The sequence below is a fragment of the Orbicella faveolata genome, unplaced genomic scaffold (genome assembly GCF_042242905.1).
Source record: "Orbicella faveolata isolate gen_17 unplaced genomic scaffold, um_ofav_v1 contig_15, whole genome shotgun sequence".
NCBI classification, from domain to species: Eukaryota; Metazoa; Cnidaria; class Anthozoa; order Scleractinia; family Merulinidae; genus Orbicella; species Orbicella faveolata.
Window position 1 is genome coordinate 6156561 of NW_028301542.1, and position 18379 is coordinate 6174939.

General features: G+C 38.9%; 1 protein-coding gene and 2 long non-coding RNA genes across 6 annotated transcripts in view; 2 read left to right on the forward strand and 1 right to left on the reverse strand.

Moving 5' to 3' along the window:
• LOC149113262 (uncharacterized) overlaps window positions 1–18379 on the forward strand; it is a 216184-nt gene that overhangs the window by 69530 nt on the left and 128275 nt on the right. The gene's annotated exons all lie outside the window — the stretch shown is intronic.
• Window positions 1–18379, reverse strand: part of LOC110055510 (Golgi-pH regulating cation channel-like) — a 105601-nt gene that overhangs the window by 62276 nt on the left and 24946 nt on the right. The window contains exons 23-25 of one of the 3 annotated variants that reach the window (XM_089288164.1): window positions 17307–17335; window positions 16560–16636; window positions 14021–16166 (exon numbers count right to left, since the gene is read on the reverse strand). The exons of 1 other annotated variant lie outside the window; for it this stretch is intronic. In XM_089288164.1, coding sequence (XP_089144290.1) covers window positions 16110–16166; window positions 16560–16636; window positions 17307–17335 — 163 coding nt within the window. In that variant the 3' untranslated portion in view covers window positions 14021–16109. Of the gene's footprint in view, window positions 1–1452; window positions 1514–1695; window positions 1831–14020; window positions 16167–16559; window positions 16637–17306; window positions 17336–18379 lie in introns of those variants that run through there. One more of the 3 variants, XM_089288165.1, reaches the window with a different exon arrangement.
• Window positions 1894–13428, forward strand: LOC110055514 (uncharacterized). Of its 2 annotated transcripts, XR_016206742.1 has the most exons (6): window positions 1894–2023; window positions 7945–8999; window positions 10435–10566; window positions 10796–10943; window positions 11772–11940; window positions 12618–13428. It is a non-coding gene; the product is annotated as an uncharacterized LOC110055514 (long non-coding RNA). The 2 variants fall into 2 exon arrangements; XR_016206743.1 differs by lacking the exons at window positions 10435–10566; window positions 10796–10943.

Consider the following 18379-nt stretch of genomic DNA (forward strand, 5'->3'; position numbering starts at 1 on the left):
TAACTAAGCCAACACATTCTGTTTAACTCATTCTATCACATGATATTCTTACATAGTACTCTCACGAAGCATTTACAGCAGAGCAGTTTACAATATCTCATCAGAAAGGATGCAAAAAGTACTTTCTGGAAGAAAAATAGGTTGCCTCCAAGGAAACTAATATTTCTTTTACAAAATTAATTTCACTCAGTAGAATGTTATAGGAAAAAAGAAAAGGTTAAAGAATTATAGCAAAACAAAAAATTAAGTCAAACTACTCTGCTGTTCCATTTTGATGTTGAAACAAACCATTTGTCTTGATATACAGTATGAGCAAGCATAATTATCTTGAAAGCACAATGGAAGTCACAATTTTTTTTTTGCCAAGATGTAAACAGAGGTATCGCGTTACAGTCACCATATATGCAAATTAGAGTTAAGCTTTTTGACCTCAACAAAAACGCTGCGAAACATTTATCTCTGCAAAGTCACCCAGAATACAAATAAGCCATCTGAATAAACAAGGAGCCAAAGGTAAAACTGCTGATCCCAAGGCCATTTAGCTATTTAGTTGCAATCTAACCACACTGGCCTCTAATTTCTAGCATACTTCAGAATTTCTTACAATACCATCTGAGTTGTTTTTCTCCCAAAATCCATCTTCAGGATCTTTGAAATCGTTTTCAATTTGTCCTAGATGAGAATTTCGCCCATTTCGATGCAAATTTATTTGATCGTGCTAAAATCATGGCCATATTGTAACTGGTGGGTATTTTTGACCTTGAAATGCTGCTTAAAGATGGCGAAATGCGAACTTGTGGTTGGGAGACCTTGAAATGCTGCTAGAAGATGGTGAAACGCGAACTTGTGGTTGCAAGAACCTTGAAGTCAAGAATTTCATGTTCCCGACACTCATGCTGTTTTGTGAGCCCCCATTACCCTACATTACCCGAGACCACTGCGCGTGCCTAGTTTCATCAAATCAAGAACGCTTCGCATACTACCAACACATTTCTTACTTTTTTGAAATTCCTTGTATGTATACACGCAGGGAATCCTAGGGTGCCTCCTCAGGTTTTGGCCTCTGGGCCAAAACCCTGCGGGCGCAATTAAGATCTAAAGATCTAAAATTGGACAGATGAGTAGGGAGACTCCCACATTACTGAGCTGGCTGGCATGTGATATTGAACTTTTCTTCTAGGCATACCTTGATGAAAACTACAAGTATGCACAGAGCTCAGTATTCTACAAGTACACTGTCATATCGTTTTTGATTTTTCATGTTTCCCAAAGAATTATAGGAGGAATCTTTGATTTTAAAAGCCACGTTCTTTAGAAAATGCTGCAACTAACATCGCTAATTCACAATAAAAAAGAAGCTACCGAAAAAAAAAAAAGGAAAAAACTAAACTTATTTTCCCATATTAATTTAACAGAATTTAATAGCTTAAGTTTTATTTGCAATTAACAAACCTTTTATTGCGACACTGTAGTTTTTGTTCATTGTTTTGGCAAAGACATCAAACGTCTGGTTCTGTAAACAAACATTACAATGTTACTTCAAATCTATTTTCAAGACAAACGCATAGACAAAACGGGATCCACATGCAAAAAGAAACAGGAGCTAAACAGGAGTGAATCTCCAGCATAATTTACAGACAAGAAAATACAGTATTCAGCAACCGAATTTCAGTACCTAAAACAAATATTACTAACCCCCTTGAAATGCAAGTCTTTTTTGCCCGGTTCTGGGAGACAGCAAACTGAAACCAGGAAAAAAATCAAGAGCGAAATAACGAAATATCGCTTGCCCGCCGCCATCTTCCTTCGAACGAAACTTTGTTTTCAGTATCAGTCATGCGCAAAAGAAGTTGATGACGTTTACAAGATGGCGTTTCAGATCGTCACGGGTAGGGACGGGATGTTTTTTGTATTCAGAATTCAAGATGGCGGACTGTTGAAGGCAAAGGTGACAACAGTTGTCCCCTGCAAGAACTTTATACAGAAGCAATTATTCAAGCTGCGGGCTGGAGATAACATTGAGGTATTTCTAATCATAATGTTGAAGGGTTGAGAGAAAAACAGGGGAAAATGCCAACGAGGAGTAGGTTTTCTCAAGAAACTCCGAAAGATCAGATGTTTGGTTATGCAACTGTCTCTTGAACTTTCATCAGGCCATCTTTTGATATCTTTTCAGTATCAGTATCATATTTGCTCTCCAGACCGGACAACTATTTATTTTACCGAGCTATGGGAAAACTAAATGGGTTTGAATGGGGCTGAGTGATCTTAAGCACGTGTATATTTCAGTGTAGCACTGTTTTGGAAGCGTTAACGTATTGAGAAGTAAACAGACAAGTAAATTGTTTACTTTTGGAAACAAAAGCAAACTTTATAAGACATTTATAGGATGCATATATACCAATGTAGTGCTGAGTAAATAAATATGGCAGCCGAAAATTATAACCATAAAATTTTATAAAGTCAGTTCCGTAATAAAAACAGATACAATAACATAAACACAACACACGTAAAGAGTAGATATACCTATAAATTCAGTTGAAATAAGGGGAAAACATATACAAGATTCGCACTAAACTTATTGTGTATCTATCCTGTGTATAATGAATTAGGATCTATAGAAACTACAGTGGTTGACAGTTACTCGAGTTAGCGGCGGTTGAAACAAACCATGGAACCATATCATCAGCATTTTAACTCTTTCAAGTGACTTTTTGTTGGAGACCAGACCAGGTTTTTAGCCAGGATTTAAAAAGTGGCCATCCAAAATGTGCTTAATAGGACCTGCACAGATAAACAGTTTATATGGTAATTACATACATGTATGAAAAATAAAACGATTTTCTTTACTAAGTGGCCGTCCACAGGATGCCTGGACACCAATCTGGCTAAAAGCCTAGACCAGACCTTCAAAGTTAATTCCAAAATTACAGTGTATATACCTATTACTTACCTAATAAAGTATCTGTATACATATTTGCATCGATTCAAAATAACTTTGAAATTTTCAGGGGTTTCATTACATCCGCTTTCAGTGTTAAATGCGTAGGCGACATCTTTCGACCATCTGTCGACATCCCATTTTTCGACATGCTTCGTAAATGGCTGAAATACCGTTTACCTGTGAAACAAGCAATTTTTCTGGTTATTAGCGGAACAAATGACAAGTACACCTGTATATGAAGAAGCTAGTCATAAAAGGGGATAAGTGACGATTTTGGTTGCTTTTCTTTTTTTTTGGCTCCAAATTAGCTGGATTTTTGCATGTGGTCTTCAATGTAATAGAAAAACGTGGTTCTGTATTTTTGTCGCTGGTTTTTGCTTTGTTTTCGAGTTAAAACGTAGGCAAAAAACTTGGCTTTTCCTAGCCATGTCTTTAGGAGTTTATTTGTTGAACAGCAAACAGGCAGACTGTTTGTAGTGTATGAAGTCAAAACCAAATCCCACAGCATATAGAGCGGAAATCTGGGAACAGATTGTTTACATCGGCTATTGTGACGTGAACACAACAGGTGAATCGATCAAGCGTCAAACGAAATGCCATCAAACAAAAAAGAGATGTGCCGCATTAGAGCTCTGTCAACTAATATCTTAAGCATTGTTTTAAAGTACCTTGTATGCCTGCCTGGTGGTTGAGAGGCATCATAAAGCCTCGATAAACCCGTAAGTCATCAGCACGTTTTAAAAAATCAAAATGTGTTCTGAAACTTCGAAGGCAGCTGATATACCGTAATCGTGTTATCGGCGTTCGAAGTCAGATCGAGCCAGGTAGCAAAGTCCAAGAGCAGTTCTTGCCCAAGAAAAATACCCTCTGGTGAGTTGTGGCCCATTTGCCAAGCGTTGCTAGCGTCAAAGTTTGGAAAGCGAGAACTGGTTTTAGACTTATAAAAATTTGTCTTGTATGGACCGCCATGTTTTCCCGCGCACCAGGTGTAAAGACCCTTCCCGGCATGCATTGCGATTACGTTCTGCGGACGTTTCTCTAACTGGTAACTAGATTTAAACATAATGGCCAGCAAGTGGCGATTGTGTGATCCAGTTTGCGTTGATTTTATTTCAAATCGGCATGATTTGTAGTGTTTTGAGCTTCTGGGATCAGGGGACATGCAGATGTATGGAGACCCGTACGTTGCGCAGAAGGGTTAATCTGTTAATCTGTCAGCCCTATTTATAGAGCGTTTTCACGTGGAGTCATCAAATTCTTAAATCCAAAACTAAACAGCCGCCAAAATTGTTGTCCTCATCAGGCATAAGAGGTACCAGCGCATTTTGAACTTGGAAGTTATGGCGGTGCGTGACATAAAGCTACGATCGCGTTTGGCGAAAACTATGTTTTATCTCGTGATTTTTTAGCCATTTAAGACGTTGCCGTATTTGGAAAAGTGCTTATTGAAATGTTTATTTGTTTCATTTTATTTTTATTTACACCTTTCTTGACCTGAAATCAGCATTTTTGAGCTTACACGTTGCGTGAAATTACCATTTTCAGGAGCCCATCATGGGCTCCTACCATTTTGCTGTTTTCTAAGTTAAACCAACATCCTTGCTGTCACGCGTTAACGTCAAATCAACATTTTAACCTATTTAGACTTGAAATCAACATCATTGAGCTTATGCGCTGCGTGAAATTACCATTTTGCTGTTTTCTAAGTGAAATTAACATCCTCGCCGTCAAGCGTTAACGTGAAATCAACATTTTAACCTATTTAGACCTAGAATCAACATCATTGAGCTTATGCGCTGCGTGAAATTGACATTTTGCTGGTTTCTAAGTGAAACCAACATCCTTGCCGTCACGCGTTAACGTGAAATCAACATTTTCACCTATTTAGACCTGAAATCAACATCATTGAGCTTATGCGCTGCGTGAAATTACCATTTTGCTGTTTTCTAAGTGAAATTAACATCCTTGCCGTCAAGCGTTAACGTGAAATCAACATTTTCACCTATTTAGACCTGAAATCAACATCATTGAGCTTATGCGCTGCGTGAAATTACCATTTTGCTGTTTTCTAAGTGAAATTAACATCCTTGCCGTCAAGCGTTAACGTGAAATCAACATTTTCACCTATTTAGACCTGAAATCAACATCATTGAGCTTATGCGCTGCGTGAAATTACCATTTTGCTGGTTTCTAAGTGAAACCAACATCCTTGCCGTCACGCGTTAACGTGAAATCAACATTTTAAGCTATTTAGACCTGGAATCAACATCATTGAGCTTATGCGCAGCGTGAAATTACCATTTTGCTGGTTTCTAAGTGAAACCAACATCCTTGCCGTCACGCGTTAACGTGAAATCAACATTTTAACCTATTTAGACCTGAAATCAACATCATTGAGCTTATGCGTCGCGTGAGGAAATTGACATTTTGCTGGTTTCTAAGTGAAATCAACCTCCTTGCCGTCACGCGTTAACGTGAAATCAACATTTTAACCTATTTAGACCTGAAATCAACATCATTGAGCTTATGCGTCGCGTGAGGAAATTGACATTTTGCTGGTTTCTAAGTGAAATCAACCTCCTTGCCGTCACGCGTTAACGTGAAATCAACATTTAAACCTTTTTCGACCTAAAATTAACATCTTTGAGCTTATACGTTGCGTGAAATTGACATTTTGCTGCTTTCTAAGTGAAATCAAAGTCCTTGCGGTTGCGGCGGGCCGAGCCTTTGTTATGATAAACCGAGGCAAGACTTCGACTTATAACAAAGGCTTGGCTTGGCTATTATAATAAAGGATCGGCTCTGTTTATCATAACAAAGGCCCGGCTTCGTTTATTTGCAGCCTCAGCGGGAAAAGGGCGTTAGGTATTTTAATCAAAAGTGAATTTTGTTGAAAACGCTCCAAATTTCGCATGCAGTGTTGTTTAGGTATGTTTAGCAATGTCCCGTAGTTTTTCCGCTAAACTTTGCTTCGTTTTCGGGATATTGCGTATGCAAAAAACCACTCGGTTTTCCTAGCGGCGTCTTTATAAAGCGAAGCAAAAACCAGCGGCAAAAATACAGGGACACGTTTTTCTATTACATTGGAGACCACATGCAAAAATTCAGCTAATTTGGAGCAAAAAAAAAGAAAAGCAACCAAAATCGTTACTTATCCCCTTTTATGACTAGCTTCTTCATATGATAATTACTGACATCAAATGAATGAAGAAGATTGTGGACTCCATAGTGTAGTCGATCGACTCTCAGTAGTGACTTCTGGTAGAATTGGGCCGCTGCCGCTCAGTTAATATTCGAAAGATGTAAACATGCATTTGGCCTCTATGACAACCACTGTACATGTACCAATGACCTTTTGAATTTGGGGTACTGTTGGTGCAAGGCAGGTGGAGCAGTGTTGGAAGAGCTGCAACAGAGAATTTTCGAAGACCAGGAACTTTCTTCCAAAAGGGGCACTTTCTTCCTCTGAGTCTGTCGTGTCATCACCCATAACAATATCTTCCTCGTCTTTGATTTCTTCTTCCTAATCGTCGAAAGTCCTGAAAAATCGTAATGAAAGAGAGTACTTTGAATATTCCACAAAATAAAAGGTGATGGCCAGAACGGCAACTTGCTGCAAGAAATGACCATGTAGATGTCACTAACCACTCCTCGTCCTCTTTTTCTCCATGGCAAGAGTAGTGATCGCAACTGCTCTCTTGATCATCATTTACGTCCTCGTCTTCTTCATCCTGTTCAACATCAAAATTTTCATCCGACTTTTCTTCAATGAGAGAACATCGCACTGCACTGGAAAAGGCTGGTGACGAATGTAATGTTTTACTATGAGTCTTGGGTTACCCACCCTACCAGCAGAGCTGCTTACACTTCCCCCGAGAAGAAGGGGAAGGGGTAAGGAAACGGCCTCCCAGCAGAGTGTCTTTTTGAGATACATATAGATGATCATCTTTATATACCAATACAAATAGTTAGAGGGTTTGTTTTTACATTCCAGTTGCATCACGATTATTGTATCGTATGGTCAACGGAAGTAGTATAAACAACTTACTCTTTTTAAAAGGTGTTTGCGTCTGCACTGAACGATACTCTCTCCTTCTAATTTGGGTTAGGCGACTTTTTGTCTGCAAACAGTTAAGTAACAAAATAAATAAAAACCTAAGGAAAGGGATCAAGGGATCATTGTAGTTGTACTTTAATCTACCGAGAGTTTTAAGAATCTGCGTCCCCCTCTCCCTTTCTCCGCTGGAAAATAAACCTAAACGTTTTAAGAGAGTACAAGTTGCTATGGAAATGCAGAGATCTACTTTATCCTAAACAATTTTGATGTTTATGACAAATCTGAGAACTCTGCAAGTTTCAACAGGTGAAGTGCATGGTAATAAAACTAAAGTAGAAAAGAGCAAGTAAAGAGTTATTTTTTAGTAAAAAATCGAATTAACTAAAACAGACGGTAAAACACTAACTAGGAGAAATTTGATTTCGGACGGAGGGGCAACATCAACACCTCCCGTTGCTTTGTGGCTGTTGCTGCTGACTCCTGAAGCCATCTCGCCTTTTTTAGGCCGTAGACTCGTGTTAAGTGTAAATACACAGCGAAAACCTGTAGCTCTTTCATTCGATGCCTTCCTTTTCAGTTCATCTTCATCATTGGTCTCAACACTTTGAGCTTTATCAGACTCGGTTGATGGTATCTTTTCCAGATCATCAGCATTTGTCTCGATACTCTGATCAGCTCTCTCCGGCTCGCCAAGCAATTCATCTAGCATCTGATAATGAAGAATAAAAATAAAACTTCCCCACTGGCCTTTATTTGGTGTAATTTTATGTAAAGAACATGCATGCCCCGGTTTCACGTTTGTCCTGATCGGTAGGCTTATTTATAAAGGCCAGTTTAACCCCCACTTTTTGTCGCTCCAATTTCTTTTGTATATTAGTAAATCGCGAGGATATATTGTTAGCTTGATTACAAGATCTTTTGCATCTAATAACTGACCCGACAGGGTGGAAAGAACTTGACTTGGAAAACTTGATGAGGCTCATATCTACAGCTCCTTGGCACTGATTCCGGTTCACATGCGTTAAAACGCAACTTCAGTAAATGTGGTAAGATGTGCGACATCGGAACATTTCTAATGTGAGTTAACATTATATTTTGTGCATAAGTTTATCCAGTGTTTAGCTCAGATTAGAAATTGTAAAGTAGAGCTCTACACCTGAGGCAAAGCAATCTAACAATAGCTTTACAGCAACTTAACCTCTAGCTTTCTCCGTTTCTCAAAGGCTGCACGACGGCATTCCGTGTTGGAGGAGCGTTTTCTCGACGGTTCGTTGTTAACTGATACCTGCTCTACGGTTTTCCTTTCAAAGTTAAAAATCGTTGGTAAGGCATCTGGTTTCAGTCTCAGTTTTTTAAGCTTGAACTGGACTCCAAATGTTGCCCTTAATGCGAGATTTTGCTCGAAGCATTGAGGAGAAAAATGAGCGGAGCAAAGTTTAGATGCCGCAGTTGGAGTAAAATCCTTCCTTTTCATTAGTCTCAACCATTCTTTACAACGCTTCTCATCTTTGAGAGGAAAGGAAAAAAAGCTCACTCCAGATTTGGAAGAATTACTGCAATTAAATGCGGCACAAAACACCATATTTGCTGTTCTGAAGTTTGTAATTCCCGCTCTTCTAGCGCGAGGAAGCTCACCAAATGTGACGTCACAAGATCTCTTTCCGATGAATTTTCCGAAGTTTCTCCGAACCGTTCCGTTTGTGACACGAAGAAAAAAGGCTGTTTTTAAAGTGAGACATCTCAGCGACCTTTTGACTAAATCGTTTAAGACTTTGGATTTTGATTATTTACATCATTGTCTTTCATTTTAACTTAAAATCAAGATAGGTCAAATTTCGTTGCATTTGACCTTTAAAGAACAATTGGAAGAGGTTATGAGATCCATTGCTTTCTTATTATATTGCCGTGGTCTCGTTGTAAATACTTCCACAGCCTTGTACTTTAACACAAACGTTGCGTTTGATGAGCGGACAAGTTTCTTGAGTGTCCAGAGAGCGGGTAAGTGTTCTGATTATCTTTGTAGAGTTTGTTTAGCATTGAGCGTCTACTTCCAGAAGAATGGTTGGTTTTCTTTGCCTTTCGTGGTTCATTAATTAATTAATTACTACACCTAGCTTTTTTTCGCGGTGGGATGGAATTAGAATTTTTATGGGGGTACATATGGATAGCAAAGAGTGTTGAACACATAACCGAACCGGGAACTGAAGTGCTTTGTATCTTCAAAGATTATATTGATTAACGTTGTTTTGAAGTGTAGTCTTGAATGTTGGAAAGGTTAGGGGGGAATATTTTGCTTGGAAGCTCTCTAAACAAGGGATTTCCTTGAAGCAGAGAAACAAGTGAAATTTTTGTTCAGGTCTCTGATAGTCTGTGAAAAATTTCGGGCTTCTTGTACGAGGAAAACTTACTATATATTTATTTTATTGATTTAAATCTATCATTTATCCATGCTTCCTGCTCCTTCTAAGTCCTTTATTCTCGACTGTTCGAGAACGCCACTTTCTCAATCTACGTCTTGACGCTTTCCTTTCGGCTGAATCATTACGGTCCCTAGAGCTACTACAGGAAACCGGAATGAAGATATTATTTCGATTCCACTCGGTCGATAGTTTACTTTATCAATTTGAAATTACTGACTCTTAAAATCGTGATGAGCATTTAACAAAAAAATTTAAGTGAAAGTGAAGAATGATCATCGCAAAGAAGAAGCCTGAAAAAAACCGTTGAAGCCCTGATTTTTTTCAGGCTTCTTCTTTCCAGTCGCTTAAATTGGAAAATTAACTGCGATGATCATTCTTCACTTTCATCTACAACCGCAGTTCATATATGAATTATTTCATATAAACTTCACATCATTTCACTCCTCACGGGAAGATATGAACTCAATTAATTGACCTCGCTCCCAATGTGTGGCTTCATAGCTCAGTTGGTAGAGCATCGCACCGGTATCGTGGAGGTCACGGGTTCGAATCCCGTTGAAGCCCTGATTTTTTTCAGGCTTCTTTCCAATTGCTTAAATTGGAAAATTAACTGCGATGATCATTCTTCACTTTCATCTACAACCGCAGTTCATATATGAATTACTTCATATAAACTTCACATCATTTCACTCCTCACGGGAAGATATGAACTCAATTAATTGACCTCGCTCCCAATGTGTGGCTTCATAGCTCAGTTGGTAGAGCATCGCACCGGTATCGCGGAGGTCATGGGTTCGAATCCCGTTGAAGCCCTGATTTTTTCAGGCTTCTTCTTTCCAATTGCTTAAATTGGAAAATTAACTGCGATGATCATTCTTCACTTTCATCTACAACCGCAGTTCATATATGAATTATTTCATATAAACTTCACATCAAAAAAATCTAAGTTTGCATGGTGCTTAAGTTTCCCAGTTCTTGTAATTGTACTTTCAATGTCCTATTTGTTTTAACAGCAATCGTTTAGAGCTCCATTCAAAATGGCGTACAACTTTTTCGTCATATTCGTCTTGCTGAGTTCTACTTTTGGTAGTCCCGCTCATAAGAACCACGAGAGAGGAAAGGACTTTTATTTTTCGCCTAAAAAGGTAAGCTTTTGATCTCTCTGCTTTGCTTTACTATCATTTTAATGACATTTTAAACAGTCGATACCTTTTTTGTTCGTGTAATCTTCTTTCTGTGAACTTTTGCCGTTGCCCAATATATAAGGAATGCATATTCCAAGATTCAGTACTTTGACAAGGCTGACTCTTGAAAAAGTTGGCATACTGGTCAGTGGAGTAAATTAGCTTAAACTCTGTCGTTTTTTACAACAAGGTCATGGATTTCACTGTTCACATCAGCGAGGCTGGTGAAGAATACAGCGAGGAGATCGAGGTGAACCCAAACAAGGGAACAGAATTGTTTCAAGTTCTCCCTCATCCTGGCGTGGGATTGCAGTGACACCTTACATGATTTCAAACAAGTAAGCTTACTATTACAAGTTGTTTTTGCTTATCTCTGCTTAGAAAAAAAACTTTAAGATTCATTACCTCATACAAGGAAACACGGCGGCGAAGGCATTCGGAAATCACAATACTCACAATGTTTCAAAGGAGCTCCACAACTTAAAAATTAAAGTTCAGCCTCAATTTTCAAGTTCGTCGTTTGTAATCCATGTCAATCTTCTCCATCCTTAATTATTGTTGCTCTTTTATGGTTTATTATTATCTCTTTAGTCTTTTTCTATCTTAGAAAACTACTCTTTTTAGGTTCCCTTCAAGTTAAGGGCAATTTTGCACCCTGCCAAAATAACTTAAAATGCCGTGACTGGGCTCCTCCAAATCTGGTCTGAAGGATCTTTCAGTTTTAGTAGACAATGCTACACACTGGCCTAAGTTAGTTTGTTCCTTTTCAAGTGGAAGCAAAATTTTATGTCTTCTGTGTTCACTTAGGATGCTTGTTTACAGGATGAATACATACATGCATATTTCCTTTCCTCTTCCTTTTACTATACATGCGAGAGTTTTTCAGTTTCATGTCGTGTTGGAATTCTTCTAGATAGCCAATCGTGACTGAAAAAGTATATCCAAGATAAAATAATTTGATTCCAAGATAGCCGAGTTAGCAAGGTTCTGCTGTAGTTTCTTTTACTATAGTCAAATCCCTTGGGCAATACGTTTACTGTCCAAACCTCCTTTCTGACTCATTTATTATATCTCAGTTTTGCTCACAGAATTTGACCATGTTGCGATTTCCGTACAGGGGTCCATATCTACTGACACCAATTTTTATTTTCCGTTCATTCCATCAGATGGTTATTACAGAGACCAGGCGGATTGACACCACTTGGATTGTTAACGGTGAACTGACTGATCGTTCTGCACTCAGTGACCAGTTATCAGATTTTTGTGCACAGTATCCGATATACCACGTGAAAAAAGCGTAAGAGAGTCTGGAGGTGACAGGAATCGAAACAAAAGGTGAGGTGATAGAATTTTCTAATCAGTGGTCAAGTTTTGGTGATGTTCACTGGGCGAAAATTGTGCCTAAAATGCTTTTATAACATATGTGTTAATGTGGTGCGTACTCTGATTGGCCAATAGCCGGAGGAAATTGTACTTATAAAGTCACGGAAAAAAACTGCTACAGTTTTGGATAGGAGGTACGGTATGACTGCGCCCTTTCAAAAATCAAATCAGTGTACTTTTGAAAAACTGATGCAGTTGAACCCGCAACATTTGAGAGACAGTGTTAAGCCAAGATTTGCGGTTGCAGTATGGAATGTTTAGGTTATATATATATAGTAAGCACTGAAATTCGTTCTTCTCTTTTGCGTAAAAGAAATGAATAACAAAATACAAGCTAGGATATTAAGAGATGTTTTTTTTTATTGAGCGTACGTCGCTTACAACAGCATTGTAAACAATAATATGGTGGAAAATAAATTTGACGATGGCCAAGTTTAACATCCTGTTAGCATCTCGCGTTACGACCGCTTCAGGCACAAATAAACTACAAGCTACTACATCACTGACCAGCCATGCCTCATTACCCAGATTTTGCCGACTTTTTAGCGGTGGAATTATCGTTGCTTCGCTTGATTTCTAACTTTCTTGGGTAAGCGATTTGAATGAGCACCTCTCTGGTTCTTTTGCAGAAAGAGCACATCGTGCTCGGAGAGAACAACCATGGACCTTCATGACGGTGAACCTTTGTGCCATTGGGGCATGGACCTGAATACTGCCTACCAAAAATGTCCCAAGCCTGAATGGAAACTGCACGAATACCACAGCTGTGTCAAATACGTCGAGTGCAGTGATGATAGTGGCAAGTCATATGACCAAGGCTGCATAACTTTTCACGACTATCGCTTTCTTGTGTGCTACGAGTTTATTTGCGAGAACAACAACATGGATCAAGATGATCATCAACGATATGGGTCTGGCTCAGGCCAAGGGTCTGGGGAGGAGTCTGGTTAGGGTGGATCAGGCGATGTTTTGGAACGACTGTAATCAGATTGGATCCGGCAATGTCAGGTCAAATACAGTTCCTCTTTTCCCTTAGTTGTCGTCCGAAAAGAAAAAGACTTGAAGGAAGAATTGACCGCGCAAAAACTGGGGATAAGCTGCCCAACTCGCCCCAGGCAACCACGCGGATAGCTGTAGAGACGAGGTCGCTCTCACTTTTGGCGCGGTCTTTATTTCCTCTCGCCCGCCTCTTTTAATTCGACCAAGGAAAGGGTAAAAAAATAACTGCTCAGAGTAAATGTGTTTTCGGATAGGATATGCTATTTTCATATCCTGGATTTGACTGATTTTTTTGGCGTAAAACGTGATTTTCTTAAACGTAATTCAGTTTTCAGTTCGCATTGAATTGTGATTTTGTAGCCATCGGCAGGAATTCCGTGAACTAAATAAAATATGAAAACTTAAGTTTCATTTTGAATAAAGAATGTTCGACAAAAAGAACTCTACTGTAGTTTGATATTTATACCTAATCGTACCTTTTTTGTTCGGCGGCATATCAGGCGAGTTCGGTCGAGTCATGGTTCGTATTTTAGCTCCACTACGTCTCGCCAAAATACCCATGGCGAGACCAAACGTGCTTGATATGCCGCCAAGCGTACTAAAAAGGGCTGCGACTACGTATTTTCCGTGCTCAAATTCGGCCAAGTGACCATGATATCGCAGGCCTATCAGGTTAGCAAATTGATATCACAGGATATCAAGACAGTAGTCCCACCCATATTTCGTATTCTTGGTATTGGACTGGAAACCGCTAACAAATGAGGCTAATGCAGGGAGCCTCTTTTCAAATACAAGTGGCATTAATCTTTTTAATATTCCTTCGCATGAGCCTCCACTGCAAGCTAGTTCCAGTCTAATACCGGGAAAACGAAATATGCACTATTATGGGATAATCACAACTCACGGGATCTGTAACTCTCCCAGAATGCATCGTGTCATCCAGATTTCAGTACGTTTTGCTTTTTGCGAGAAATATAATTTTTTACACAAAAACCTTCATCATAAGTCCAACAAAGATCACAAAGCGACGACGTCATCAAAGATTATTTATTTTCAACTCAAACCGATTAATCACATTACAAGGAAATATAAATATTATATATTATTATTCTCACAGCTAAGGTCACCATTCATACTGCAAAGGCAAACAAATGGAAAGTACTCTAAAATTTCAATACCTCAAATCATACTTGTTGAACTCACTTTAAACAATCACAGTAAACTATGACTTAACAATACTTTCTGGAGATTTCCAGCGTAGAACGTCTTTGAAATGGCCTCTTCTAGCCTCTTGAGGTTGTTCTTCCACGATACAAATGATCGCTTGCGTTTTGTGCGTAGAAGTAAAGGAATCTTTTAACCGGCTTCTGAAATACAACTTCCGCTTTATCAAAAGAAAAAAAACAAAACAAAACGAAACAAAAAAACTGAAACTTCAAGAAATAGTGACTCCGTTGCTGAAATTTAATTTAATAACGTACTTTCAACTCTTAGTAATTACAACCACAAAACAACAGATCGTCTATTTCACAGCTGGAAGGGCTATGAATTTGATCAGAAATAAAAGAATCTCTAGGATCTGAAAAATCTGACGACTTTGATACTAAGCGATAACAAATACTGCAACTATTGATAAATTAAACCCGCGAAAACGAGCTAGTCATCACATTTTTTGGCCGGGTCAACCGAAAAAGCTTCAAACAAATTTTTACTAACGTTAAACCCCCCAATTTCTCTTTAACAAGTCACGCACTCCCTGACTAAGTCCCAAAATTTAACGTAATACCCAGTTCCCTTTACGAGAGCTGCCTGTAAGTTCCATGGTCGTGTGCAACGTTGCCGAGTCTTGGACTTGTTATGTTGAGGGCGAATCCCAGAGAGAACTGGGCACTAACGTTATCTCCTTCCCAGAGCCCGCGCTCCTTAAGGGGGCAACGCGCTGTGAGAACTCAAGAAACGAAATTACTTTAAAGAAAAGCCTCTATAACCCCATATTTTGGCGGACAGTGAAAACATCCAGTAAAGCAGAAAATATTACAAAGAAACATGTTTATGGCGTGCGAGGTAGTGTCAAGGCTGTTCCCCTTAAATTTATAACACACCTTATTCACTGCTGCCCTACTTAGGCTATTTACATATAACGGAAAACAAGGTTTCGCTTTCATTTAAATCTTCATTTAAAATTTTCAAATATCAAACAAGTTTTAAGAGCTGAAGCGCAGGATCACGATCGAGTATGCTAGCCAATCTGATTGGTTGGTTTATTTCAGGCTCCGGCGACTTTCTAAACCCTAACGCGTTTCAGAACGGCCTTTGTAAAACCTTTCACCAACTTTTGCTTTTTCTTCTCGATGAAGTTAGTGAGAAAGAAAACTGGTTCTTCAACTTATAAGGAACACTTGGACATAGGTCCAACGCTATTCTAACTGGCTAGCATTCGATTTTCGTGCTTTTAACTGATTAGATTTTGCCCATCACATTTCTTACTGGATACACCGACCCCGGGAATATATTTGCATCAGAACCTCAACGTTATCTACTGCAAAATATACATTTATGATCAGACCACTGTTATGTGGAAAATGTAACTTCTTAGACTACAAGTAACAAATTTCTTGTTGAAATAAAAGCGACAATAAATTAAATGGTGAGAGAAAAGCAGTCGGTTCCCTTGTCATTTTACGAGGGCGCACTATGAAGGGGCTAACTCACTCAGTCCTCTTCAAGCCCTATGGTATATGGGACCCAGACAAAAGGGGAAGGGAGCCTTACTCTGAAACTGCTTCAAAATTGAACTTTTATCCCTCTGTAAACCTAATCTATAAAACCTCTGGAAGATATATAGTAACGGGTGCTTTAAGGTATACCCTGCTCATTGGAATTAATAAATTGATCGCCTTTGAATATAATCTTTTATGTAACCAATGCATTTTTATAATCATTTTTTTTGGCACTACACGTACCAATGTTACCAATGTATCTCAAAATATTATTTCAAAAAAATGGAAAATGAAAAAAAGCTTTCTTTTTCTGAGCTTATATTACCTTGTTAGGCCCATGCTAGGGAAGGCTTGGAGCGGAGCTATTACTTACAATAAATTACGAATCAACATTTTACGCATTTACGCGTCGGCAGCAGAGCTGGGAATATTCTCTTCCACCCACTTCAGATCATCTTCCTGTAAATAAAACACGTTTATAATACTCAAACTAAAAGAGACCTAAAACTAGTCTGCTAAGGTAGAGAAATAACCAGCAAGTAACAACAAACCAAAAATGAAGGAGAATGGTTAAAGAAGATCAATCATGGCATCAAGTTATTTTGGCCGCGTACAAAATTACCTTGTAATTATAGGACACCTGAAAATAGTAGTTTACTAAGATAGAAAAACACCAAAGGCAAGATAACAAACCATTGTAGAATAAGGATGGTTAAGAAGGAGAAGATTGACACGGATTACTAGCGAAGGACTTAAAAGGCTAAACTCTTTAAGTTGCAGTGATGCAACTCCTTTAAGATTGGAAAAAGATTGAGAAGGATTATACCAAAAGACTTCCTCCCTTTAACTTACAGGCTTGTGTTTACGTTTGGCGTCACCATTAATTATCACTTCTGGAGTGTTCTTGACATTCCTCATCTTCATACCATCTGGAACAAAACACAGTTACTGCTATTTAAATGTGGTGGCTTTGCAATTTACAGCTGATCTTGCATTTGTCTAGCTGTTTCATTTCAATCCATTATCTAATAGCTCGGTTTTAAAGAAGGTAATTTTTTTTTTCATCATTGGTATTTGACCATTCTTCCTGGGATGAAAATCGTTGTAAATTAGTCGTAGATGTATCTATTATTCAGGTCCAATCTGTAGGGTACAATAGTACGCAAAATGCATAAATATCCCACGGTCTTGTTACTGTGGGAAACTGGTTAAACAGGGTGTGCTCCTCTTCGGTCTTCTGCAAATCTCTAGTTAAACATTTTCACACGTAGTAATTTCTGTGCACTTATAATCATCATTTATAAATTAGTTCGAAAAATACCACAAGACCCCTAAACTGCATACAGAGCAACGCTACACACTAAAATGTTTTATAAGAGATATATGTTAACTGAATACAAATCTATTCCCCACATCTGATTGTATTAACATGGGCCATGCAGCCGAAGGCCAATTAGCAGCAAGAAGATTAGAAAGTCTTGTCAAGCAGCTCTGTTGCCCACAGTCAGAGAACCATCGATGTAGTCAGTCTTCTGATCAACACTCATGCAGTAGCTTCGTGAAGGTGATGTAAATAAAACACTGTTTTGTCAAACTCACCAAAGTCGACAATGGGCGTAAAGGCGTACCTAGACACAGAGGAGTTCAAGCACAGACAATGTCAAATTAGCTGGAAATCAGAGAATTAAATCCATAGTAACTTGGAGAACTGAAAAGAACATGCGAATTTCCTTCTGAGCACTAGCCCTAAGGAAGGAATAAGAGACCGCATAGGGCAAAGAAATAACCTTTCGACCAGATTAGAGAGCTAAGCAAACCACGACGGCAACAGCAATGAGAACGCCACCAAACAAAAAGGTGTAATGCGCGTGCGTTATAAATCATTGTACATTTCGTTGCCGTTCTCTGCACAACAACAACGTGAAATGACTATATATAGTTCTGCGTACTTTGAACGTGAACGCGAACGACTGCGGTTAATTTTTCGTATTTTCCGTTGGAAATGAACGCTGGCGTTACATACTTAACTTGATCAGGTTCTGAGACCAATAGACGCACTGAACAGATCTGACAATTGCAAATTCGAATGAATGAATGAATGACCGACCGAACGGACGGACGGACGAACGAACGAAGGAACGAAGGAACGAGGGAGCGAGCGAGCGAGCGAGCGAGCGAACGAACGAGCGAGCGAGCGAGCGAGCGAACGAACGAACGAACGAACGAAAGAATGAAAGACTTTAAAAATAACATAAATTAAGACCGAGTTTACCAGAGGACCAGGTAGGGGTGATACATGCCATCTCTCCTTTATGGATGAAACTTTGCCAGATTGAAGGTACTACCCAACAACTCTAAAAGACAAAGTGGGTCGGCTTTGAGATTTTTCCCTTAGGAGTTAGACCAACCCCCTGTTTTTTTGCCCAAAATCCCAAAAATGTCACTAAAATAAGCATCAAATTTAAACACCGCTCCTGCTTACAGAATACATTGAATTTTATTGGTATTTCACACAAATAAAGATTGGACCTATCTTAGTTCACACCAGGAATTTCAAGTCATTTGAATTGACAGGTGCCAATCAAGTTATGTCATTTCCTACCCATGTCACGCAACATTTAGCTATAAGGCAAATTAGCTCAAGTTCTGACTCAAATATTGCTTAAGTCCAA